The 25,738-nt window shown below is 40.4% G+C and overlaps 2 protein-coding genes across 3 annotated transcripts in view; one reads left to right on the plus strand and one right to left on the minus strand.

The window, feature by feature from the left end:
• LOC133643523 (PRKCA-binding protein-like) overlaps positions 1-13,192 on the minus strand; it is a 19,073-nt gene extending 5,881 nt beyond the window's left edge. The window contains exons 1-9 of the mRNA XM_062038151.1: positions 13,038-13,192; positions 12,321-12,383; positions 10,635-10,746; positions 9,372-9,500; positions 3,668-3,734; positions 2,434-2,523; positions 2,320-2,373; positions 2,191-2,253; positions 1,973-2,106 (exon numbers count right to left, since the gene is read on the minus strand). Coding sequence (XP_061894135.1) covers positions 1,973-2,106; positions 2,191-2,253; positions 2,320-2,373; positions 2,434-2,523; positions 3,668-3,734; positions 9,372-9,500; positions 10,635-10,746; positions 12,321-12,361 — 690 coding nt within the window. The 5' untranslated portion in view covers positions 12,362-12,383; positions 13,038-13,192. The remainder of the gene's footprint in view (positions 1-1,972; positions 2,107-2,190; positions 2,254-2,319; positions 2,374-2,433; positions 2,524-3,667; positions 3,735-9,371; positions 9,501-10,634; positions 10,747-12,320; positions 12,384-13,037) is intronic.
• On the plus strand, positions 8,431-18,279 carry LOC133643524 (galectin-1-like). Of its 2 annotated transcripts, none has more exons than XM_062038153.1 (6): positions 8,431-8,563; positions 9,465-9,524; positions 17,008-17,074; positions 17,140-17,219; positions 17,695-17,860; positions 17,938-18,279. In XM_062038153.1, exons 3-6 carry the CDS (start codon positions 17,072-17,074, stop codon positions 18,085-18,087), a joined length of 399 nt encoding a protein of 132 aa, XP_061894137.1. In that variant the 5' UTR covers positions 8,431-8,563; positions 9,465-9,524; positions 17,008-17,071; the 3' UTR covers positions 18,088-18,279. The 2 variants fall into 2 exon arrangements, with proteins under 2 accessions (XP_061894137.1, XP_061894136.1); XM_062038152.1 differs by having other exon boundaries at positions 17,026-17,074.
• The last annotated feature ends 7,459 nt before the right edge of the window (positions 18,280-25,738 follow it).

The following is a 25,738-nucleotide window of genomic DNA, read 5'->3' on the forward strand; positions in this document are numbered from 1 at the left end:
AAAACATACAGTATGTACAATAAACTAATTGTCATCCATCAGTTTTTTATACCGCTTGTTTTTATTAGGAGCCTATCACAGCTGACATTGCCTAGTTGTACTACATACAGTGTACATTTAAAAAGATAGATAAATATAGCAGTAAAAAGATGAACAAAAACATAGTTTTTATGATTAAAAATATCTGAATATAATTTAAAAAAACACTTTTTGTCACATTCTGGTCAGAAATATTAAAAACACTAAATACAGCAAATATTTCTGTTATTTCTCCAGAACCTTTTTTTTGCCTTTGTTTGGTGCCCCCTTGCAACCATTTACTGTACTTCTAACACCTTGTACTGTACTCATCAACTGGGAACTTCCTCAACCTCCATCTCACCGTAGGTGGACAGAGGGGGCTTTGGGCAGGGCAAGTTTATTTATAGAGGGAAATTCATAAACAAAACAATTCACATTTCTTTACGAAAATTACAGGCAAAAAAAATTAAAAAATCATTACTTCAAAATAAAATCATAAAATATAATCATCATAAAAAAACACTTAATTATTCCAATTTCAATCAAAGAGTGTAGATAAAATGATTTCAGTGGTCATGAGCAAATGTGCTTCCCCCTTCTTAATGCTCTTTTATGTGTAGAGACTGAAGTGGCTACAGTTTAAGATCCCAGGCCGTCCTTGGCGTGTTGGTTCCTTGGCGTCTTGCTAAAAAGTCCTTCAGATTTGTTGATCCATGGTCATGGAATGAATTTCAAAAAGATTTGAGGCTTCCTGAACTGATCATTTTGGGTGAATTTCAGGCCATTTTAAAGGACAGAGAAGCTGTTTCTATCGGGCACTGTCCTTGTTTTGAAATGTTTTTATTGAGACAATACATTTTTTACCTACGTCGTGTTTTTATGTTTATGTTGTAAGTCATTTGTACTTTTAACTATACTGTAGTGTGTGACTGCTCCTGTTTGTTGTTGCTGTATTTATGAAACCTCTCTTTTTGCTCTCCTATTGTCTCACAACTTCCGGACGATTCTTCCACATTTTAGGAGCATGAAACTGAAACGTAGCTTCACCCGATTTGGTCCTGTCTCTGGGCGCCAGCAGGAGACCACTCCCTGAGGTTCTCAGAGTTGGAGAGGGTTCATATGGTTCTAACGTGTCACAGATGTACTTTGGCACAAGACCCTGAAAAGACTTGTACACAAGCAGAGCTGTTTTAAAGTCTATTCTCTAAGCAACAGGAAGGCCTCTTTCCTGGTTTTAGTCAGGACTCGAGCAGCAGCATTCTGGATGTACTGCAGCTGCTGTCTTTCTACCAAGCTCTCAAAACAGATCCCCATAATATATTTGAAAAGACCTGGAGAACTTTTTCAATTATGACAAGTCCTTGACATTTCTGCCCGATTGCAACAACTGAGCCAAACCACACCCACCCTCTTTTTAAATGGATTTCTATATTTTTTAAATATATACCAATTATTAGTATTTTATTTTTGTTGTTATCAGTGCTTATTTAAATATTAATTTACTTATTTACAATTTACTATGGCTTTGTCCATCTCTTTTCTTTTTTTTTTTTTAGATGTATTTATTCATTTATTTGTTTTTGATTGACTTGTGTTGTGTGTCTCTTTGCATTTGTCACTGAAGGTGTGGTGGGGCAGGAAAAATGTTACAAAGGAAGTACTTTAATGTCATATCGCACTGTTGTGTCGTCACCTGTTAAATAGAAAAAATAAAATAATAATACTTTTGTTTGTCAAAAAACAAGTTGATATTCTTTTTGAGGAAAAACATCTAAATAAATAAAAAATCGCAAAAGTGTGTTTTATTTGAAGATTGTGGTAAATTGTAGTTTCTTCACACCTGTCAATGATTAAGTGACACTAATTAACCCCAAATAAAGTTCATCTGGTCTCAAAGGATGTTCTACGGAAGGAACCACGAGGTTAAGAGCTCAGCTTTGACTGTACTCACAGGCTTGATGGTCTTCAGCAACTGAATGCCGTATTTCTCGATGTTGCGATGAGCGTCGGCAAACTTCACAAAGGCCTCGCTGGCAGCGGTTTGGGGCTCTCGCACTCCGATGACAGAAAAAACATCTCCAAACGCTGTGAGATCAACCAAGGCGCACATTAGATGCTGTGTTTGCATGAGGAAAAAACCACCACTGGCTTGTCAAGTGTGCTCGTCACCTCTGTGCGTTTGTGAGAGCTCAAAAAAGGCTCTGAGCAGTCGCTTGGTGTGCTCCATCAGGCCTGAAAGGACGTGCTTATCATTCAGTCTTTAAAACAAAACTTCATTTAAATAAACCTAGGCCATACCTTTGTAAAGTTCTGCTGTTTTCTCCAATTCTTCCAGTCTTTTAACAAGTCCATCTGCACGTTAAAAGCATTGTTCAAAGAAGATATTCAGTGTTGTGTATATGACAAGCTCACCGTTGCATAAAATAGCTCGACTGAGTCCCAGGGCGTCTGCGGTGCCAGAGCTCAAATTTTCCACCAGCCGATGTTTCACTTTTTTCAGCACTGAAATGCAAGCATTGGATGTAAAAGGTAGGCCCATAGTTTGATCAAAGTTAGGATGTTCATGTTTTTAACCCTTGGAGAGACCTGGGACCTTTTGTGGGTCTTTTTAGTTCCTAGGAAGATGACACCATGCAACAGAATGTTCATTTCAAACCAACAGGAAACAGTACGTGAAGCTAGGCGAACAAACGTCTACAACACTAAATATATGATGTGGCATACCACAGGGATCAATGCTGGGACCAAATTGTTCAATCTTTACAGAAATGACATTTGTAAAGTTACAAAAGACTTAAAGTTAGTATTATTCGCGGACGATGCACCAGCATTTTGTTCAGGAGAGAACACACAGAAGATAATACAAACAATAAGAGAAGAAATGAACAAATTAAAGAGATGGTTTGACAAAAACAGACTATCCTTAAAGCTCAGTAAAACTGAAATAATGCTATTCGGTAACAGAAGAGGAGAAAGTCAAACACAAATACACAGACCGAATAGAAAGAGTAAATTAAATCAAATTTCTAGGTATAATAATGATTGATTATGAAGTGAACTGGAAATCTCATAAAAAAATATACCACATAAGGTGGCAAGAAACACAACAATCATGAATAAAGCAAAATATGCAAACCCTTTATTTTTTTGATCGGAAATACTGAAATTCCACGTAATAGTGAATTTGCAAATAGCTAAAATGATGCACAAAGCAAACTATAACCTGCTACCTAAGAACATACAACATTTCTTCTCAACAAAAGAGAAGAAATATAACATTAGAGAAACATTTCTTTTAAGTATTATTATAATCCGGTGCGCCTTATGGTCCAAAAAATGTGGAAGTTATGCTAAATTTGATTTAGTTCTATTTATTTATATATATATTTACTGTCATGTATTCTTACTGTTTTATTATTTTCACTTTGCAGCGTTGTTTAGAGGGAGGGAGCCCTCTGCATCAGCGATGGTATCGGCCATGGCTGTGGGGTCGCTTTGTGTCAGCGTCCTGGCAGCCGTGGTCTTATGTGATCCTGTGATAGTGTTTCTTCACCTGGCTCCTCTGTACTCGTGTGTATCATTAAGGCATTGTTTCTAAGTCTTTATGAATGATTCCATTTGAGAAAGTGTCAAGTGCAGGACTCACCTATGTCCAGGGACTTTCCCTGTTTTGGGTCTGCTTGCAATTTGTTGTAGTGGATTACTGCTTCGGACTGAAAAATAAAAAGCACAAAATAAATGGAAATAACTGATGGAAAAAAAAAGTATTTTCTAAAAGACAAATGATTCAGTAGGATAGTTGCACTGTAGCATACATATGGAAAAGTAGTTAATTGTAGATATAACCAGGAAGTCATGATAAATAGGCAAAATGTTCAATAAAGCAATCAATTTATTTTTTAGTAATTGAATAATCTTTCGACGAGTTTGTTGGAATAATGACTAATCGGCTAAAACGCACCTTAGTGTCAATGCCTGTTAGATAGAAAATAGTTGATTTTTTCTGCTTTCCATCACGATTCTTTTTTCCGAATAAATGCAAATTAACATTGGAATTGCACTTTTTACACATACACATTAACCTAAATAAATAACTCTGCCACACACCAACGCTTTGTATTGTAGCGGCCATGTGGAAACTATGTCCGCATACCTAAAGTTCCATGCACTCCATGTGGTCCGGATTTGATACTTTTTTATTAGTTACACTTAGTAAAAGATTAATAGCCTCAAACAAATATAAATTTAAGCTTTTTTTTAACCAAAATTATTAGGACCCACCTTTTTAGAAAGGAGAGTCCTCCCAGATCCTTTAGTTCTAAGGCTGTCTAAATAATGAGAGGTGACTAGAATTGAAGATGAACAATTTATTCTACAAAAAGGAGTAAGTACAAACAGTTGTGATACCAGAACCGAACTATCTAAAGATCGGAGCAATCGCTAAAACGTTCACCCGTCTTTCATGCTTTTGTCCTCTTTGGTGGAGATCGGAAGTGAAAGTTGACTGAGCACACACCTCCTTCTTCACAATGGTAAATCATGACACCATCAATAATGTGTGTGAGAGTGCATAGATAAAAAACACCGGGTGCATTCATTGCAGGGTTCCTCCTTGATGTAATTGAACGTGGCGAACCACCACAACATTTTTTTTTTACTTGAAAACAAATTAAAGTAATATAAAATATTGTAGCTCCCAGAAGAAATCACACAAAGTCAGACGCTATTTTTAACTTGTATTACCAATTTTCCTTAACTGCAACAACAATTCCAACAGGTTTTACCTCCCGTGGAAACACTTTCATCTCTGTGAGTCCGTCCCACAAGAACACTTCCTCAAATTTCACAAATCACCTTTCAGGCACTGACGGTGTGTTTGTGACCATGGGAAAAACTGACATCAAATCCAAACCACAGGAACATAAAACATTAACATTAGCAAGTGTGAGGAATTGATTTTTGTTCTTTTTTTAATTAAGAATTATATGTTATATATATATACACTTGTGTATATATGTGTGTATATAAATGTGTGTATATTAGTGTTGTAACAATACCAATATTTTGGTACCGGTACTAAAATTATTTTGATACTTTTTGGTACTTTTCTAAATAAAGGGGACCACAAAAAAATTTCATTATTGGCTTTATTTTAACAAAAAATCTTAGGGTACATGAATCATATGTTTATTATTGTCATTTAGTCCTTAAATCAAATGTTGAACATACTAGACAACGTGTCTTTTAGTAGTAAGTAAACAAACAAAGACTCCTAATTAGTCTGCTGACGTATGCAGTAACATATTGTGTCATTTATACACCTATTATTTTGTACACATTATGAAGGACAAACTGTAAAAATGGATTATTAATCTACTTGTCCATTTACTGTTAATATCGGCTTACTTTCTCTTTTAACATGTTCTATCTACACTTCTGTTCAAATGTAATAATCACTTATTCTTCTCTTCTTTGATACTTTACATTAGTTTTGAATGATACCACACATTTAGGCATGGATCCGATACCAAGTAGTTACAGGATCATACATTGGTCATATTCAAAGTCCTCATGTGTCCAGGGACATATTTACTGACTTTATAAACATAATATATATATTTTTTTTTTAAACGAAAGAAGATGTTGTGATGCCAAAAAATATTGACGTAATCATTTTAGTATCGACTTGATACGTGCCTGTACTTGGTATCATTACAGTGGATGTCGGGTGTAGATCCACCAATGGCGTTTGTTTACATTTTGATGCCGGTGAGGCACGGTGTGTAGTGAAGCATGTTTAGCTATTCCTATTCCTGCAGTGATAATGGTACTTGTAAGAAACTTACTTTGTCACCATGGAGACCAGGATTAGTGATTTAGAAGTAGCTAAAACACTGTGGATGGACGTTAGCCGCTAGCTAGCTAGCCATGTCTTAAAGCAGCTCTTCCTGAGGGTTTTGCAGTGTTATAACTTCACCTTTATCTTTACTTTTTACACCACAATGCGTCCATTCTCCCTTTTCTGTCTACACACTGTGTCTGCTTGTAAGTACTCTGTGTGTGTATATAATATACATAATATAATTGCATATTTATTTTCAAGTTTCCCTGATGGGATACAATGAAATAAAATGAGAGCTACAGTAAATGTTTTGTCAAGCTGACCATCGCTGCAGGTGAGTCACTAAACAAACATTTGCGTGACATTGGATAAGACAATTAGTCTCAGAACCATATATTTTTTATTTTTGCTTGATAAATATTTCAGATTACCAGTTTGTTTTTTAGTGGCAGTCATTATATCCATCCATCCATCTTCAACCGCTTATCCGGAATCGGGTCGCGGGGACAGCAGCTCCAGCAGAGACCCCCAGACTTCCCTCTCCAGAGCAACATTTGCGACTTCCTCCTGGGGAATCCCGAAGCGTTCCCAGGCCAGAGAGGAGATGTAATCCCCCCATCTGGTCCTTGGCCTGCCGCGGGGCCTCCTCCCAGTGGGACGTGCAACGAGGACCTCCCTAGGGAGACGCTCGTGAGGCATCCGCACGTGATGCCCGAACCACCTAAGCTGGCTCCTTTCCAAGCGAAGGAGCAGCGGCTCTACTCCGAGTCTCTCTCGGGTGACTGCACTTCTCACCCTATCTCTAAGGGAGATGCCAGCCACCCTTCTGAGGAAACTCATTTCGGCCGCTTGTATCCGCGATCTTATTCTTTCGGTCATTACCCACACTTCATGACCATAGGTGAGAGTAGGAATGTAGATAGCTCGGTAGACCGAGAGCTTTGCCTTCTGGCTCAGCTCCCGTTTGGTCACAACAGTGCGGCAGAGAGACTGCAATACTGCCCCAGCTGCTCCCATTCTCCGGCTGATTTCCTTCTCCATCTTTCCCTCACTCGTGAACAAGACCCCGAGATACTTAAACTCCTCCACCTGGGACAGAGTCCTGTCCCCTACCCGGACTGTACAAACCATCGGTTTCCTGCTGAGAACCATGGCCTCAGATTTGGAGATGCTGATCCTCATTCCAGCCGCTGAACACTCGGCTGCGAACCGATCCAGTGAGAGCTGAAGGTCACGAACCGAAGGTGCCATCAGGACCACATCATCTGCAAACAGCAGTGACGCAACCTTTAGCCCCCCGAGACGTATACCCTCTCCGCCATGGCCACGACTCCGCCTAGAAATCCTGTCCATGAAAATCACAAACAGGATAGGTGACAGAGCGCAGCCCTGGCGGAGACCAACCCCCACTGGAAACGGATCCGACTTACATCCAAGCACCCGGACACAACTCTCGCTTTGGTTGTACAGAGATTGGATGGCCCTCAGCAGGGTTCCCCTCACTCCGTACTCCCTCAGCACCTCCCACAAGATCTCCCGAGGGACGCGGTCATACGCCTTCTCCAAATCCACAAAACACATGTAGACTGGATAGGCATACTCCCAGGCCCTCTCCAGGATTCCCGCAAGCGTAAAGAGTTGGTCAGTTGTTCCACGACCAGGACGGAATCCACATTGCTCCTCTTGAATCTGAGGTTCGACTATCGGCCGGACCCTCCTTTCCAGTACCTTGGCGTAAACTTTCCCAGGGAGGCTGAGTAGTGTGATACCCCTGTAATTAGCACACACCCTCTGGTCCCCCTTTTTGAAAAGGGGAACCACCACCCCAGTCTGCCACTCCCTCGGCACTGTCCCAGACTTCCACGCAATGTTGAAAAGGCGTATCAACCAAGACAGCCCATCAACACCCAGAGCCTTCAGCATTTCTGGACGGATCTCGTCAACCCCCGGAGCTTTGCCACCGTGGAGTTGTCTAACTACCTCAGTGACTTCACTCCGAGAGATCGACGTCGATCCCCCATCATCCTCAGGCCCTGTTGGTATGTGGGCTTGTATTAAGCCTCAGGGAGTTGAACGCCCCTGCCTTACATAGTTCCGGGTCACCCTTGGGCAAGGTGTAGCACCCGAATGCCCCCCCCATCAGGGTTACGATACCCCCCATGAACTACCCTAAAAGAGGATGCGTTACCCGGCCCGGAGGAAGCCCGGGGCCCTCCTCCGGAGCTAGGCCCGGAGGTAGGGCTCGTCAGCGAGCGCCTGGTGGCCGGGCTTGCCACGGAGCCCGGCCGGGCACAGCCCGAAGAAGCTACGTGGACACACCATCTTCTCTGCCACGTGGGCCCACCACCCGCGGTCGGAACCAGTGGGGTCGGGTGCGCTGCCAAGTGGATGGCGGTGAAAGTGGAGGCTCCGGACGGACCAATTCGGGGCAGCAGAGTCATTATATACGTTTCACAAATATGATGCAAAGAATGAATAGTTGTAGTGAAGGGGCAACAGGAAGGATAATCCTTTAATTCACACACTAAAGCCCGCCTTTATCCCAGCATGCAGGAAGTCATGACATTCCCTGGACATGAACAATGGGCGGTCAAAACAACACCTGCACACTGTGACAATCATCTACTGTGCTGAGAGATGATTCGCACCGCCGAGCAAACCAGTCAAGCTTTTCTTCTCTGAAGGAACTCTACTCAAAATGTAAGTCATGGATTAGATTTTGGCTCATTTGACCTATTGGTCTTGATTTTTGACAAATGTATTTGAGGTTGTCTTTTACTGCAAGAAATGTTAAAAACGAGGGCTGTCAAACAATGATTAATCACATTCTGTTTTTAGTAAAGTCATAATCAATCATGATTAATTGCACATGTTTTTCTAATCTGTAATAAGTGTACCTTTAACAGATCATATTTAAGTTTTTAACATTGAACAATTTTGTGCAAATATATTGCTAAATAGGAAATGATAAGTAAAGAAGAGCAGGCAGCAGCTCACATATTCTCATACTTTCTGTGACATCCAGGAAGAAATGTCAGCCATGTTGAAAAATGTCTCAACTAGAACGGTTTTTATTGAAATGTTGAGAATATTTCACAAGGAAACCTTACAATGTATGAAATCCATAAAGTTGTATAAAATAGAGTAGATGAGTTATTGTGATATTTTGACCACTTTTACCAGATTTGCCATATTTTGAAATGCAAATGTTGATGCTCCTCTTAGATAAAGGTGCTAAATTAAACACAACATAAAACATTATATCACCTAAAAATAATGTTAAAAAAACAACTTCTAGCCTTGTCCAGCTGTTTACTGACATAATATTCATGTTTAAATCACTTTTACAGCAAATGAATAATGGCTCCAATATTGCTTATCGGCCTCCTTGACTACTAATAATCGGCATTAGCCCTGAAAAAACATTTTGGTCGATGTCGAGTTTAATTAGCGTTAACCCTGGTTGAAAGGTAAACCGAAGGTCCCTCTACAGCAATAAATAGTGTACCTGTACAGCTTGAATCATCTTGGCCACTTCCACTTTTGTCTTCCCCTTGACTGGTTTGCCATTGACGCCTGTGATTTCATCACCTGCTGCAAGCGTCTTATCCAAGGCTGCGGGCGTGTTGTCAAACACCTGACAAGCAACCGGAAACATCAGGTATGCTTACACATTTGTGTTCACTTTTCGTATATTGAAGTCAAACCATAGGTCTGGGCAATATACACATTTTATCAATAGATTGGAGGTTTTTTTGCAGACGATTTAGAACATTTTTTAAAAGTCTGTTTTTGTCCTTCGGGGCTTTCGGAGCATCCACTCTCCCCTTTTCTTGGATGATTCACACACAAATAGCACATTGTGGCTGACGCAAAGAAAAGAAAAACTGTCGGCAGTGGTTTGGTTTTGCGGCAACGGGCATGGAACAAATGACAGTGCGCTGCAAAGTTTGTTTAAAAAAATACAGCAGCACAACAAACTTACTCCAGAGTCTGAGCCGAGTGGGCGAAGAAGAACATGACCACAAAAGCGTGGCATCATTTACGCAAGGTACCTTGTATGATTAAAAAGAGTGCGGTCATTAAGGATGCTGTCCCCAAACAGCCTGTTTTTATCTACCCATTAAAACTATTCATTTTTATTTACTAAAGTATTTTATTCAAGACACAAGTTTTGCCTTCAATGGAAGTTCAATAATGAATAACTTTATTTGATTACATAATACACCTGCTGTGAACCTGTTTTTATATTTTATTTATTTATTTTTTATCGTGTTCTGTTTGTGTTGTGTTGTGTTTGCTCGGTTCTCGTATTATCTTTTAACCTGCCCATTGTACAGCACTTTGGCTACCCCTGTGGTAAATTTTAAATGTGCTTTATAAATAAAGTTGATTTGATTTTGATTTGATTACAACAAAGCACATTGATCAACATATTAGCAAAAGCATTACAGTAAAAATGCCAGAAATAGCCAAAATAGCAAAATGTAATCGGTTTCGTTTTTTTAAATAATTTATTATACAAAGTACAATAAAAACAAAATTAAAAAAACTAAGAATAGGATGCAGTGCCATTTCAAACTACTAGTTTTGATCAATAAAAAGTGAGACTTGTTATGAATCATCTCTAACATTTGTATTCACCGCTTTCTTTAAAAAGTAGGGGAAAAAACTTTTTGAAAAAAATCTGAGATTTTACTCGCCCAAGCCCATAAGATCACATTACGTAATACTTGTGATAGCATTATTCACTTCAAAAAACTCCACTCACCTGGACAATGTAGAGACAGGGACAGTATTGAGCACCGCCACCGATGCTGATTCCAATTAGGTTGTTTGCGTCTTTTTTCAGACAGACCGTCCCAGGTACTGTAGGTATCCCTCTGTAATTAAATATAAATACATACATCTTTATATCGTATACGGCTCGCTCCTGTTTCCTCCTAGTATTCATAACCCTGCCTGTTCAAATAATGGTACATTAGTATGAGTGTTTATCAGGCTTTCTGCAGGCATCAGCAGATCTATTTTAATGCTTTTTGTCCTATTGCAGATCCTTATTATATATAGTCAAAAGAATACAAAATTGTAAGCAACTGGCCAAAATTAGGCACTAATAATGTGATACATTTTACTATTCTAATTACTCTAGTACAGTGGTTCTTAACCTGGGTTCGATCGAACCCTAGGGGTTCGGTGAGTCGGCCTCAGGGGTTTGGCGGAGCCTCCGCCACGGAGGTATAGACACATCCGAATTATCGTGTAAATAAAACCTTCTCCCTATCGGCGTATTATGGATACCCCCAAACAATGTTCCCTCTAATTTTCCATCTGATTGGCAGGTTTTTTGATTGAAACTTTTACTAGCAGATTGCAAAGGAAGAGAATACATTATATGAAACAGTACAGTTTACACAGTACAGTACATATTCCGTACAATTGACCACTAAATGGTAACACCCGAATAAGTTTTTCAACTTGTTTTTCAACCACGTTAATCAATTCATGGTAATGTGTGTAATGTGTGTAATTTGTTGTGAGTTCATGCACTGTGTTGGTTTTGTTCTTAGAACAAGGTGATGTTCATGCACGGTTCATTTTGTGCACCAGTAAAAAAAACATATAACTTTTTCTTGAATTTAAAAAAAATATATATATATTTTTTTCACTAAAGAAGAGTTGGGTGAATGCACATATGAAACTGGTGGGGTTCGGTACCTCCAATAAGGTTAAGAACCACTGCTCTAATATGTTTTATCATTGTAATTGGAAGGTGATTCAAATAATTAGCCTATATAGTTAAGCAAACATCAAAATAAAATGGCCTCTCAATATTTCTTGGTAAAATCGCACAAAAATAAATATAAATCTTGAAGTGTAGTTTTTTTCCCCCAGAATTGGAAATACTGGTTAGGGTAGTTTGTTTTGTTGTCTTTTTTGTTGCCGATTGCAAGTCTACCGGTATTAGTATAGTACCGCGATACTAATTAATCATATTTGGTACTATACCGCCTCTGAAAAGTACCGGTCCGCCAACACTCGCGCCCCCCCGTCACGTGGTGACATTGCTGGTTTTACAAGCAGAGGAGATTTTTGGTTAAAATAAAGCCAATAATGCAATTTTTTGTGGTCCCCTTTATTTTGAAAAGTACCGAAAAGTATCAAAATAATTTTGACACCGGTACCAAAATATTGGTATCGGGACAACACAAGCTTCTCAAAATACGTAATTATTGCTTTTAAATGCCATTTTAGGCCTTAATTTTCGCTAAATCCATTTAAAGACACGCGGAACCCCTAGTTTAAGTCCGTATATGAAAGAGTAAGGCAACATGTAGTGTGACTTCTTGGCACAGATCTGTGTAAACAAGGCTGCAAAAAATGAAAACAAGTTAATTGAAAATATGGATTATTAATAATTTCAGTTTTGATGGTAAACATGATAGCAAACACTCACAATTTATCCTCTTCCAATTCAAATTCCATGTCTGTGAACATAGCACCCCTGTGCTGGGAACACCTGTTAAAGATGAAAAAGGATGAATAAATGTGTTAATCATCTCCTTTGTGCTACATTGTGTGCCAGGGACTCACTAACAAAGCTGCTTCGCTCCCACTTGTCACAACATACTTAAAACAATACCACAACCACGGAACTTAATTCATACAAGTTAACCAAATAAAGTCAGTATAGTGCAAGGTACTAGACATGATGTAACGACATTCAATTCATGCCAGTTAACCAAATAAAGTGAGTATAGTACAAGGTACTAGACATGATGTAACGACATTCAATTCATGCCAGTTAACCAAATAAAGTCAGTATAGTGCAAGGTACTAGACATGATGTAACGACATTTAATTCATGCAAGTTAACCAAATAAAGTCAGTATAGTACAAGGTACTAGACATCAAAGTGAGTATAGTACAAGGTACTAGACATCAAAGTCAGTATAGTACAAGGTACTACACATCAAAGTGAGTATAGTACAAGGTACTAGACATCAAAGTGAGTATAGTACAAGGTACTAGACATCAAAGTGAGTATAGTACAAGGTTATAGCCATGATGTGACGAAACATCTGGAAGATTTCCGTCACGTGACCTAGCACAATGCTAACCGTGGCTAGTTAGCTGCTAGCGTGGCAAGTGTCGTTTTCTGTGTAAAACTTGCCTTTTATCGGGAAGAACGGCAGCTGCTCGAACGCCAAGCGACGCACCATCCCCCGTAATACACACTTGACTATACCTCGCTCCTTGAATTCTTAGTTTGCTTCAAAACATAAATCGCTTTCCAATGACAGGGGTACTGTTTACTTACTGATGTCATTTCCGGTGTTCAGCGGAAGTTAGCGAAATGCCTGAAACTCTGCGTCACGTTTTAGTTGTGAATTACATTACAAACTTTTCACAATCGATAAGGTGATTTAGATTAGAAAAGGCTATTGATGTAATTACCAGTAATTTAAAAAAAAAAAAATCACACAGTTTGTCGTTTAGTACATTTTCATTGTATACTCCTGACCGCTGGATGGCAGCAAAGTGCACTAAAGAGCTCTACTCCAGATATATATATATATATATATATATATATATATATATATATATATATATATATATATATATATATATATATATATATATATATATATATATATATATATATATATATATATATATACAATTTTTTTTAAAGGCACACAAAATGTTCAACATTTTGCCCCAAAAATCTTTCAAAGTGGAATATTAGATGTGAAGTAATTGGGGCCTTAAATAGTCTAATAATTCATAACATTGATTTTGATTCATGACAGTTTAACAAAAAAAAAAACACTAGAATTCTCAGGGATCCAAAAGGGCCCCACTTCTAAAAGTGTTTAAAAAAAATGTTATATTTTTATTTTTTTACTTTTGAAGGCATTCATCTCCAGATCAACTGTTTATTTTTTATTTATTTTTTGTTTGTTTAATACCCTTTTTGTCATGGCAAACACACAAAATATGGCAATATTTTCCCCCAAAATATATTGAAAGTGGAATCATTGGAGCCGTAAATAGGTTATTTATGGAGCGATGACAGTTTAAAAAATAAATAAATCCCACTGAAATCCCCACAGATCCAAAAGGGTCCCACTCATTTTTAAAAACAAGTCATACATTATTTTATTTATTTTACTTTCAACGATTAAATCTCTAGATCAACTTCTTCAGATCCATTGTTGATTGTAAGTTTTTGTTTATTTTTGTTTGTGTAATGCCGTTTTTGTCATATCATTTTTTTAAATGGCAAACACAAAATATGCTAAAAAGTGTGGTATTTGAAGTGAGTTAATTGAAGCTTTAAGTAGGTTATTTGTTGAGTAATGAGAGTTCAAATCAAATCAAATCAAATAATCCGAGATCTAAAAGTGTGTTAACAATAAGTCATATTTGTTTTACTTTCAACACTTCAATCTCCAGATCAACTTCTTCAGTTCCATTGTTGATTGTAAGTTTGTGTTTATTTTTCTCTGTTTGATGCCCTTTTTGTCATATATTTCTTTTAATGGCAAACACAAAATATGCAACATTCTTCCCAAAAAGTGCAATATTTGAAGTGAAGTTATTGGAGCCTCTAATAAGTCCATCATTTATAACAACATTGATTTTCATTCATTACTTTTTTTTGAGCAATGACACTTTTAAAGAAGAAAAAACATCCATCCATTCATTTTCTACCACTTGTCCCTTTCAGCTTTGTGTCATTAGAGTCAAGATTGCAACTTAGTTTTGTTTATTTTTTTGGTTTAATGGCAAACACACAACATATGCAAACTTTGCCCCCAAAAAGTGTGAAGTAACTGGAGTCTCCAAATAATTCATGACAAAATTTAATTTAATTCATTATTATTATTCATTATTTAAATATTGTTATAAGCAATGACAATTTTAAAGAAAAAACAATCAGCTTTGTGTAATTAGAGTCAACGTGTTTTTGTCACATTTCACCTGTTTGTTCTTTTATTACACTCTTTTATTTTGTGTAAGAGTATTTTTAGAAAGTCTTTCAATGCAACATGTCTAAAATGCATAAAGAGATGATCCAAAAGATGGATTATTCCAAGTGGTCTCCTTTCATGGTCAATTAGTGAGTCATGTGATCCCTGAGACATGCTGTGATATCTTTGGAGAATGATTGCATGATATTGTGGAGAATGATTGCATGATATTGTAGAGAATGATTGCATGATATTGTGGAGAATGATTGCATGATATTGTGGAGAATGATTGCATGATATTGTGGAGAATGTTGCATGATATTGTGGAGAATGTTGCATGATATTGTGGAGAATGATTGCATGATATTGTGGAGAATGATTGCATGATATTGTAGAGAATGATTGCATGATATTGTAGAGAATGATTGCATGATATTGTGGAGAATGATTGCATGATATTGTGGAGAATGATTGCATGATGTTGTGGAGAATGATTGCATGATATTGTAGAGAATGATTGCATGATGTTGTGGAGAATGATTGCATGATATTGTGGAGAATGATTGCATGATATTGTGGAGAATGATTGCATGATATTGTAGAGAATGATTGCATGATATTGTAGAGAATGATTGCATGATGTTGTGGAGAATGATTGCATGATATTGTGGAGAATGATTGCATGATATTGTGGAGAATGATTGCATGATGTTGTGGAGAATGATTGCATGATATTGTGGAGAATGATTGCATGATATTGTGGAGAATGATTGCATGATGTTGTGGAGAATGATTGCATGATATTGTGGAGAATGATTGCATGATGTTGTTGAGAATGATTGCATGATATTGTGGAGAATGTTGCATGATATTGTGGAGAATGTTGCATGATATTGTGGAGAATGATTGCATGATATTGTAGAGAATGATTGCATGATATTGTGGAGAATGATTGCATGATATTGTGGAGAATGATTGCATGATATTGTGGAGAATGATTGCATGATATTGTGGAGAATGTTGCATGATATTGTGGAGAATGATTGCATGATATTGTGGAGAATGATTGCATGATATTGTGGAGAATGTTGCATGATATTGTGGAGAATGTTGCATGATATTGTGGAGAATGATTGCATGATATTGTAGAGAATGATTGCATGATATTGTGGAGAATGATTGCATGATATTGTGGAGAATGTTGCATGATATTGTGGAGAATGTTGCATGATATTGTGGAGAATGATTGCATGATATTGTAGAGAATGATTGCATGATATTGTGGAGAATGATTGCATGATATTGTGGAGAATGATTGCATGATATTGTGGAGAATGATTGCATGATGTTGTGGAGAATGATTGCATGATATTGTGGAGAATGTTGCATGATATTGTGGAGAATGATTGCATGATATTGTAGAGAATGATTGCATGATATTGTGGAGAATGTTGCATGATATTGTGGAGAATGTTGCATGATATTGTGGAGAATGATTGCATGATATTGTGGAGAATGATTGCATGATATTGTGGAGAATGATTGCATGATATTGTGGAGATGATTACATGATATTGTGGAGAATGATTGCATGATATTGTGGAGAATGATTGCATGATATTGTAGAGAATGATTGCATGATATTGTGGAGAATGATTGCATGATATTGTGGAGAATGATTGCATGATATTGTGGAGATGATTACATGATATTGTGGAGAATGATTGCATGATATTGTGGAGAATGATTGCATGATATTGTGGAGAATGATTGCATGATATTGTGGAGAATGATTGCATGATATTGTGGAGAATGATTGCATGATATTGTGGAGAATGATTGCATGATATTGTGGAGAATGATTGCATGATATTGTGGAGAATGATTGCATGATATTGTAGAGAATGATTGCATGATATTGTGGAGAATGATTGCATGATATTGTGGAGAATGATTGCATGATATTGTAGAGAATGATTGCATGATATTGTAGAGAATGATTGCATGATATTGTGGAGAATGATTGCATGATATTGTGGAGAATGATTGCATGATATTGTGGAGATGATTACATGATATTGTGGAGAATGATTGCATGATATTGTGGAGAATGATTGCATGATATTGTGGAGAATGATTGCATGATATTGTGCAGTGTCATCTCAGGCTTTTGTGTCGCTGCAGAGAAGGATTGTGCACCAGGGAGGTTTGGCCAACAGCCAGCAGGAGTATGGTGAGTATTCTGTCTTCCTTACTGAGTGCTTACTTATCCTTCTAACTCTCACTTTTGGCTCCCAGAAACTGGAAGTAAGCGACATCAATCTAAAAGTGGGGGATCAGCTGAAGATAAAAGGAGAGATTCCACACGATGCTGAAAGGTGTGACGCTGGTGAACAAACCCACTCTTTTGAATGGCTCTTTTAAGTGCACCATGAGAAGACTTTCCCAGTTGGGAGATGTTTTTTTTATGCACGTGCAAATTTAGCGTAGAAAATTGCTCACTCTGCACGTGCAACTAGACTAGAAAATGAGTCAGAGTTCAAGGAAATTTAGCATTTGGATTACACCAACTTTTTCTTGAAAATTAATTATATTTATATACATATAATTATCTTCAAATATTGTCTTCACAATAAGTTTTTCAACTTGTTTAAGTCGGGGTCCACGTAAATCAATTCATGGTAAATCTAGCTAGCTAGTTAATTAGTTTTCTAGCTAATTAATTAGTTATCTATCTAATTAATTAGTTATCTAGCTATCTGTCTAGCTATCTAAATGACTCTTTGAAATGAGCGACTCCCTTCAAAGAGCCATGACTCCATCTCTACTCAGTTAATTAAGTCCATGTATCAGATTCCAGATCGACCTGGGCTTGGATGCCGAGGACCTGGCCCTGCACTTCAATCCTCGTTTCCATGACGACACAGCTGTCGTGGTGTGCAACTCCAAGACTGCGGGCTGCTGGGGGGAAGAGAGGCGGGAAACACAGCACCCCCTGCAGAGAGGCATGCAGGTCAAGGTGGGCGACCATCATCCATCACCATACCTTTTCTTTATCACCATACCTTTTCTTTCTATTGGATATTTTCTTGCCAGATGGTGTTGAAGATGACCGGCCAGATGTTTGAAGTGGAACTTCCCCACGGACACCACATCTACTTTCCCAACAGGGAGGACTTGGAGGTCATGAAGTACCTGAGCATCACAGGAGACTTCAAAGTGACGTGCTTGAAGATGTGCATGTAGAATAAGAAAGTAGTAAAGCTCAACATTCACCAACATCAACATTGCTTTTCTCCACGCTGCCAAGCTAAAGAAATAAATGCGGTCGTGAAAAAGCCGAGGATGAAGAAATAAATGCTGGATTGTTGAAAATGTTGTGGGAAATCCATAAAAAATGCTTAATAAATAATAAAGTGATATCTTTTAACCAAGTATCATTTGAAAACCTTAGTGTCTTGTAGTCATGTTAGCATTTCAGCTAGTAGCCATTAGCGGGTATAGTTCAATGTCATCAAAAAGTAGTTGGGTGCACAAAAAAAATCGATTCACATCTCAATTGTGATTATTTTCGTTTCCTTTTTAAAAAAAATGTTTTATTTATTTATTTATTCGCACAACAAACATTGTAAACCCCCCCCCAAAAAAACCTAAAAAAAACAAACAAACAAAGAAAATACGAAATAAGAAATAAGTGCATGTGAGAAAAGAAAGTTATGAATTCTGAATCCATTCATCATTTTCAAAAATCCATTGAAAAAAATATGTACATTTTTTAAATAAGAATTCATTTTTAAAAAGATGTTTTTAGTTGCTCAAAAAGATTCATTGTGTCTTCTCATTCATAAACTTTTCAAACGTTCTTGTAGTCAGATGTAACTGTTCTGGGTCGGCACAATGACGAGGCTTTTTCCACTGTTCACAGCTTCATTTATTTTCCTTCCAACCTGCGGGCGACAATCAGACAATGTCGGTACCCGGTCTTTCTTTGGCTTACGCCCTCAGCCATGTAAAACTTTTCTGTCCACATATACATTTTTAACCATTTACAATGAAAACGCCAGATACAAACAGTCTGTAAAATATTGAAATTTACATTCCAAGCGCCATTCCGTGGCAGAACAAAACATGTAACATTTGCTATAATCAACACCTTAGAAAATAAAATAAAACCACAAACCTGCGGGCGACAATCAGACAATGTCGGTACCCGGTCTTTCTTTGGCTTACGCCTAAACACACAGAATAACACTGTTACCTACACACATAAGCACACACACGCACGCACACACACACACGCACGCACGCACTGAACAAGTATCATTACCTACACACACACACACACGCACACACGCACGCACGCACGCACTGAACAAGTCTCATTACCTACACATGTAGGCACACACGCACACACACACACGCACGCACGCACGCACACACTGAACAAGTCTCATTACCTACACGTGTAGGCACACACGCACGCACGCACGCACGCACACACTGAACAAGTATCATTACCTACACATGTAGGCACACACACACACACACGCACGCACGCACGCACGCACTAAACAAGTCTCATACAACAAAGAGTGGCCATTTGGCGCCAATGTTAGCGATGTAATGTTACCTGGAATATGAACTTAAAACTAGAGGACAACACAGGTAAACATATTCACATTCTTGGTACACACATTCATTGATTAAAGACCTAATTTCTACCGAAAAACAAACAATAGGTCGGTGGGATTGTCCGACCGAGACTCACCCTCAGCCATGTAAAACTTTTCTGTGAGGGAGAAAGGGAGGGGCTCCACAACCCAGGAGGACTACAGGAACTCAGGAGGGACAAAAATATATTAAACCGCCCTTTCACAGGTGAGCAGAAAAGAGAACTATTTGGAGATAAAATTCACAAACAAAATATAATAAATAACAAAGGTGTATTTTAACTCCGTTACACCCACCCCCACTGAATTTTATCGAATTAGAGCACACACATTACAGTATACAAGAGACTGTCACAACACGAGAAATCACAAGGGGCCAGCGCGATGGTATCTAACACTAAATGTTTCCTATAAGGATGAAGTGGTACGAAGGCAGCACTTATCAATCCATCAACTGGCAACAGGGTGCCTTCTACACCCCGTAAGGCCCCATAAACAGCACAGTACTAGCTCACAATACAGGAGGGGGGGGGGGGGGGGGTTGAGCCCCCACAGAAGCGCAAAAATGCCAGTAAAGGCTACCTGAGTTAAGTCTTAGTCAGTAAATGTCTGGAATTTGGGTCGATACGTAGCTTTAACATTCAACTCCTCCTGTGTCACATCTTGCCTGGACATGGTCTGTATCAGTCTGTTTACAGGCTTAACCAGACGACCAAATCTTGACCTGACGTGATTGTGTGCGTCAGAGAGGACAGAGCAAGTGGGTAAGGTCTGGTCAGATGTGAGGCAAGTATCAGTCTGTGTCACCTTGCCAGTAGTACAGTCTGGGTGTCTCGCATGAGGGGCAATACCTGCAGCCTTCAAAAACCTACAGTCACCAGGCACAAACTGATCAGACACATCGCTATCAGGTGAGACTGAAGCCGCATGGAGGTCAGGGGTCACAATAGTTACGTCAGTGATGTGCATCCCCGATAAAGGTGAATCAGACAACTGTGTGACCCACTCCACGGTCCTCATTCTTGAGTCCACAGGTTCTGGATCAGTTAACGGGGCATTTTCTTCATCCACAGGTGAGGTAGCGTCATTTCCAGCGTCAAGGCATGACTCAGTCTCATAGAGAGACTCAGGAATGGATGAAGCGACGCTGGACATTTTACTTGCTTCAATCACAGGGAGGAAATTGGCCAGCATCAGCAGGTTCCTGTGAACTACCCTTTCTTGTCCAGACACAGTGTCACAAATCCTGTATGTGTGCGTCTCTGAGTTCACATCCACCACAGTGTAGATTTTTGACTCCCATCGGTCGGCAAGCTTCTTTTTACCCCTCTCCTTTTTGTTGGCCAGAAGTACCCTGTCACCAATCTCAATGGTGGACCCCTTCACTCTCCTGTTGTATAGTTCAGCGTGTCTGCCCTGTTCTTTTTTTGCATGGTCTTGAGCTATCACCATCGCTTCTTTCAAATCGTCAGCAAGAGATGCCACATACTTATCATAACCTGTCACAACTGAGTCATGGAGGACAGAGCGGAACAGAACATCAACAGGAAGGCGAGGGACACGACCAAACATCAGGTAAAAAGGAGGGAAGCCTGTCGTCTCATGGACCGCACAGTTATACATGAATGTCAGCGTCTGCAGTCGCCTAGGCCAGTCAGCTTTTTCTTCAGGAGACAACGCACGTATCATACCACCCAATGTCCTGTTAAACCGTTCCACGCTCCCATTACCCATCGGATGGTAGGGGGTCGTGTGAGACTTCCTGACACCTGAGACCTTGAGGAGCTCACTTATCAGGTGACTTTCAAAGTTAGTACCTTGGTCGCTATGGATTCTTTCTGGAAACCCAAAAACACAAAAGTACCGGTCCCAGAGAACCCTTGCCACCTGCCTAGCTGTCTGGTCTTTGCATGGAAATGCCTGAGCCATTCGAGTAAAGTGGTCAGTAACCACCAAAACGTCAATGGATCTATTTCTGAAGTCTTCGGCTGACCAGAAATCTATACAGACTAGCTCCATTGGTCTGCTCGACGTTATGCTCTCTAGAGGAGCCCTTCCTTCAGGTTCAGCTGTCTTGCTGACAATGCATCGCTGACAGTGACGTACATAATCTCTCACATCTCTATCTAGGGACAGCCAGAAAAACCTTTGTCTTGTTAAGCTGAGGCTCCTGAACTGACCCTGGTGTCCAGTACCATCATGAACACCTTGCAGAACCTCAGGCTTAAGTGCATCAGGAACAACATATTGAAAGCGCTTTCCCCTGGTTTTCAGATCTTTTGAGATTCTATACAACACACCATTAATCACAGTAAACCTATCCCAGTGTTTCAAATATCTTATAACAGGGACAGACTCATTAAACCTCTCTCTCCTAGAAGGTCTCCTGCGCCTCTCAACATATACCAATACACGAGAAAGGGTCCTGTCCTCCAACTGTTTATCACCAAGCTCTTTTTCAGTGTAAGCAGGTAAGGTGTCTAGGCCAGGCGGAATCAACTGCGGCAGGAACTGCAAGACATCAACAGCACGGGCCCTTGAGCCAGCATCCCACTCAATGTGAGACTGCAAGATAGCAGACACATCCTCTGACGCGATGCACTGAGTCTGCATGGCAAACGGACCGCATGGGGACCGGCCAATTTCGCTTGGTGGGGAGGGTTTCACATGACCACTAGATGACCTGAAGGCGTCCTGAACCAACACATTCGACATATCTACAGCTGTAGAGAGGAGACCTGCATAGGGTTCAGCAAGTAGCCTGCAGCCAACACTCTCTTTAACAAATGGCACACGACTCAAGGCGTCAGCAACGTTGTTCTGGTGGCCTGGTACATATTTAATACCAAAGTCGTAACTCGCCAATTTAGCAACCCACCGTTGTTCACAGCAGTCTAGCTTCGGCTTTGTTAGTATGTGAGTCAACGGGTTATTGTCTGTCCAAACTGTGAATTTGTGGCCCTTCAACCAGTGACTGAACTTGTCACAGACCGACCATTTCAAAGCTAAAAACTCTAAACGATGAGCTGGATAATTTTTCTGGGACTGAGACAATGACTTGCTGGCGAAAGCTATCGGTCTGGCACGCGCTTCACCCTCTTGAATCTGTGACAACACAGCGCCTATGCCATCCAGGGATGCATCAGTTGACAACAGGAAGGGGCGTGTGAAGTCAGGGTGGGCTAGGACCACACTGTGAATCAACGAGGATTTCAGTTTCTCAAACGCTTGTTCCTGTTCCACTGTCCAGTCAGAAGAGTGCAGCTTCCTGCATGACATTTTGGTTTTATGTTTCAACGCCTTCATTTTCACACCCTTTAGCAGGTTAAAGAGTGGCTTAGCAATGGCAGAATATCCTGGCACAAAATGTTGATAGTAATTTACCATCCCCAAGAATGATCTTATCCGCTTCTGGGATGGGGTCACACCATCGAGTTCCATTAAGTCAGCACTTGTCATGTTTACGATGCTCTCAACTTTGCTCGGGTCTGTTGAAACACCTTCCTCATTTATTATGTGGCCTAGAAACTTGACAGACTTTTTGAGGAGAAAGCACTTCTTAGGTGCCAACTTTAAGTTATGACTGCGCAGCCTGTCAAAAACCATTTCTAGGCGCTGCAAAGCAATGTCCTCATCAGGTGCAAACACCAACAAATCATCCAAATAGCACAACAGACTTAGATAATTTTGGTCCCCAAAAATACTGGTCATCATGCGCATGAAACTACCAGGACTGTTGCAGAGACCCTGGGGAAGACGATTGTATTCATATAAACCCATGGGAGTAGTAAAGGCAGAATACTTTCTATCATCTTCATGTAGTGGCATGTTATAAAAACCTGAAGTCAAATCCATGGTACTGAAAAGACAGTTGCCTCCCAGAGCGGCCAAACAATCCGCTTGGTGGGGAAGGGGATGAGCATCCTTCAGAGTCCTCTTATTCAACCAGCGAAAGTCTGTGCAGATGCGGAGGTCTCCATTTTTTTTCCACACCAGCACCAGTGGCGATGCGTACTCGCTGGTTGACTTTCTGATGATTTCTCTTTGCTCCATGTCACTCAGTACTTGACGCAGCTTCTGGTACTGGCTAGGAGGCACTCTCCTGTATGGGAGCCTGAATGGCCTGCTGTCAGACAGATGAATGCGGTGCACAAAACCCTTTGCCTCCCCACAGTCCAGTTGGTGGCGTGAAAAGACATCTTCATACTGCAAAACAAGATGAGCCAGCCTCTTCTTACAATGTTCTGACACCTCACACGACTCAATGTCAATGTTGCACAGTCCAACCGACTTGAGCTTGTCTATCACAGAGTCAATATCAGCGGCAGGTGGCATAGCTGATTGGGTGCAACTGAGCAGGGGAGCTCCTGAGAGTTGGGCAACATCCATGTCTTCAAGGGCAACACAGGAGTAAACATCAGCCAGTTTAGCATTGCGCCTCAATAGCACAGGCCTGTCAGAAGTGTTAATGAGTTTTAGAGGGACCCACCTATCTCCCCACATTGGAGACACGATCCTCGCAACCAACACACCTCTAGGAGCTGAACGGGATGACGTCGGCTCAGTCATGACGGCGCTGCCTGGTGAAACCGCAGTGTTCCTGGGTAGTTTTCCCCAGATGAGGTACTCACGACCAGGCTCCAGGCAGACAGCAGAGTTGCACCTGACTGTGCCGATCCTGTCAGGAGCATCCTCACCTCTCCAGGGGTTCAGGCCAGCCAGCATGGAAAGGAAACATTCCACCTCTGGATCTGTGTGTGAGCAGGGACCAGAAACTGTTCTCCAAAACGAGTCACATCTTTTAGACTGGTGTAGAATGTATTTTAAAACATTAGTTCCCAGGATTAACTCATCCTGTTGACCAGGGACAACAAGTGTGGGGACCAGCATTTTACAGCCATACACTTCCATTTCAATGTCAAAAGCACACTTTGGCTTCACACGTAAACCCCCACAACCAATAAGAGTCACATTCACATCGATTTGATTTTGGCCAGATAGTACACCAGTCTCCCTCAATCTCATTTCCACTGTCTCACTAATGCTGCAGGCCATAGAACCACTGTCCATCATGCCACCCAGTGTAACAACCCCACCCACAGTCACAGGTGTGTAAAAGAGACTGTCACTCTGTCTAACTCTGTGAATATTCTGATAAACAACTTCAGAGTCATTGCAGGAGGCCTTGGTGGATGTGTAAACCGTTTCAGCATCAGACATGTCATCAAATAGGGAGTTTGTGTGAAGACCTGTACTGCCTCCCTCCGAATACAGGTCAGCTAGTTTCCCTCAGACTGGGGCTGGGGGGAGTTATTGGCAGTACAGTTCAGTTTGGTGTGGCCAGGAGCAAAACAGGTGAAGCACAGTCTGTCAGACATGCAGTGGGAAATGGTGGTGTGGCGCGGATCATCACAAATTCTACAGGCTGCCTCCCTGGGACGTCGACCCCGTGTGGCACGCTGGAATCTCCCACCTTGACTTTGATGAGCAGTGTCGCCTCGCTGCATCTTATCCATCATCATCTGGAACATGTCAACCATGCGGGTGAGAAGTCTTTCTTCTGTCTGTTGGAGATTTTGCACCACCGCTGGAGCAGGGGTAAGGCTTGGGGAACGCTGGTGTTCATTTGGAACAGAGGCAGACATTGGGGGAGTGAGAGGGGAACAGTACACATGACGCTGAGCTCGGGGAAAGAGAGGAGAGGGAACTGGGGCACGACACTCTTCAGACACTGGCAGGCTTACTGACGGTGGACCGGCCTGCTCAGAGGCCACAGCGGTGATGTGACTCTTTAACTGTGCAGTACCAGCAGCTCTTCTATTAGCCCTTGACTCTCCCTGGTAGTCATCGATTCTCTGTTGAACATCACGGGACGTCCACTCATGAAGTGGCTTACACTTTAAAATGCAGGATAGTTCCGGGTCAGGACAGTGTTTGACAAACATGAGAGCCACTTCATCATACATGTTCTCTGCCCGTTTTCCTTGTCTGTGAAGACCATCAAGAGCCAGGTCTGCTGCTTTGTTCAGTCTTATCCAGTAGTCTACTGGGTTCTCTCTGTGCTTGGGCAGAGTAGCATAAAAGTCAGCAAGAGGGAGACATGACGGAGCATCACTGAAATACTGGAGTAGGATATTGTATATTAGTTCAGGTCTCTGTCTAACATTCAGTCCAGGATCACTACGCAATGCTATCTGCACTACATCCCTGGCTTTGCCCATCAAATG

The sequence above is a fragment of the Entelurus aequoreus genome, linkage group LG26, assembly GCF_033978785.1.
Source record: "Entelurus aequoreus isolate RoL-2023_Sb linkage group LG26, RoL_Eaeq_v1.1, whole genome shotgun sequence".
Taxonomy (NCBI): Eukaryota; Metazoa; Chordata; class Actinopteri; order Syngnathiformes; family Syngnathidae; genus Entelurus; species Entelurus aequoreus.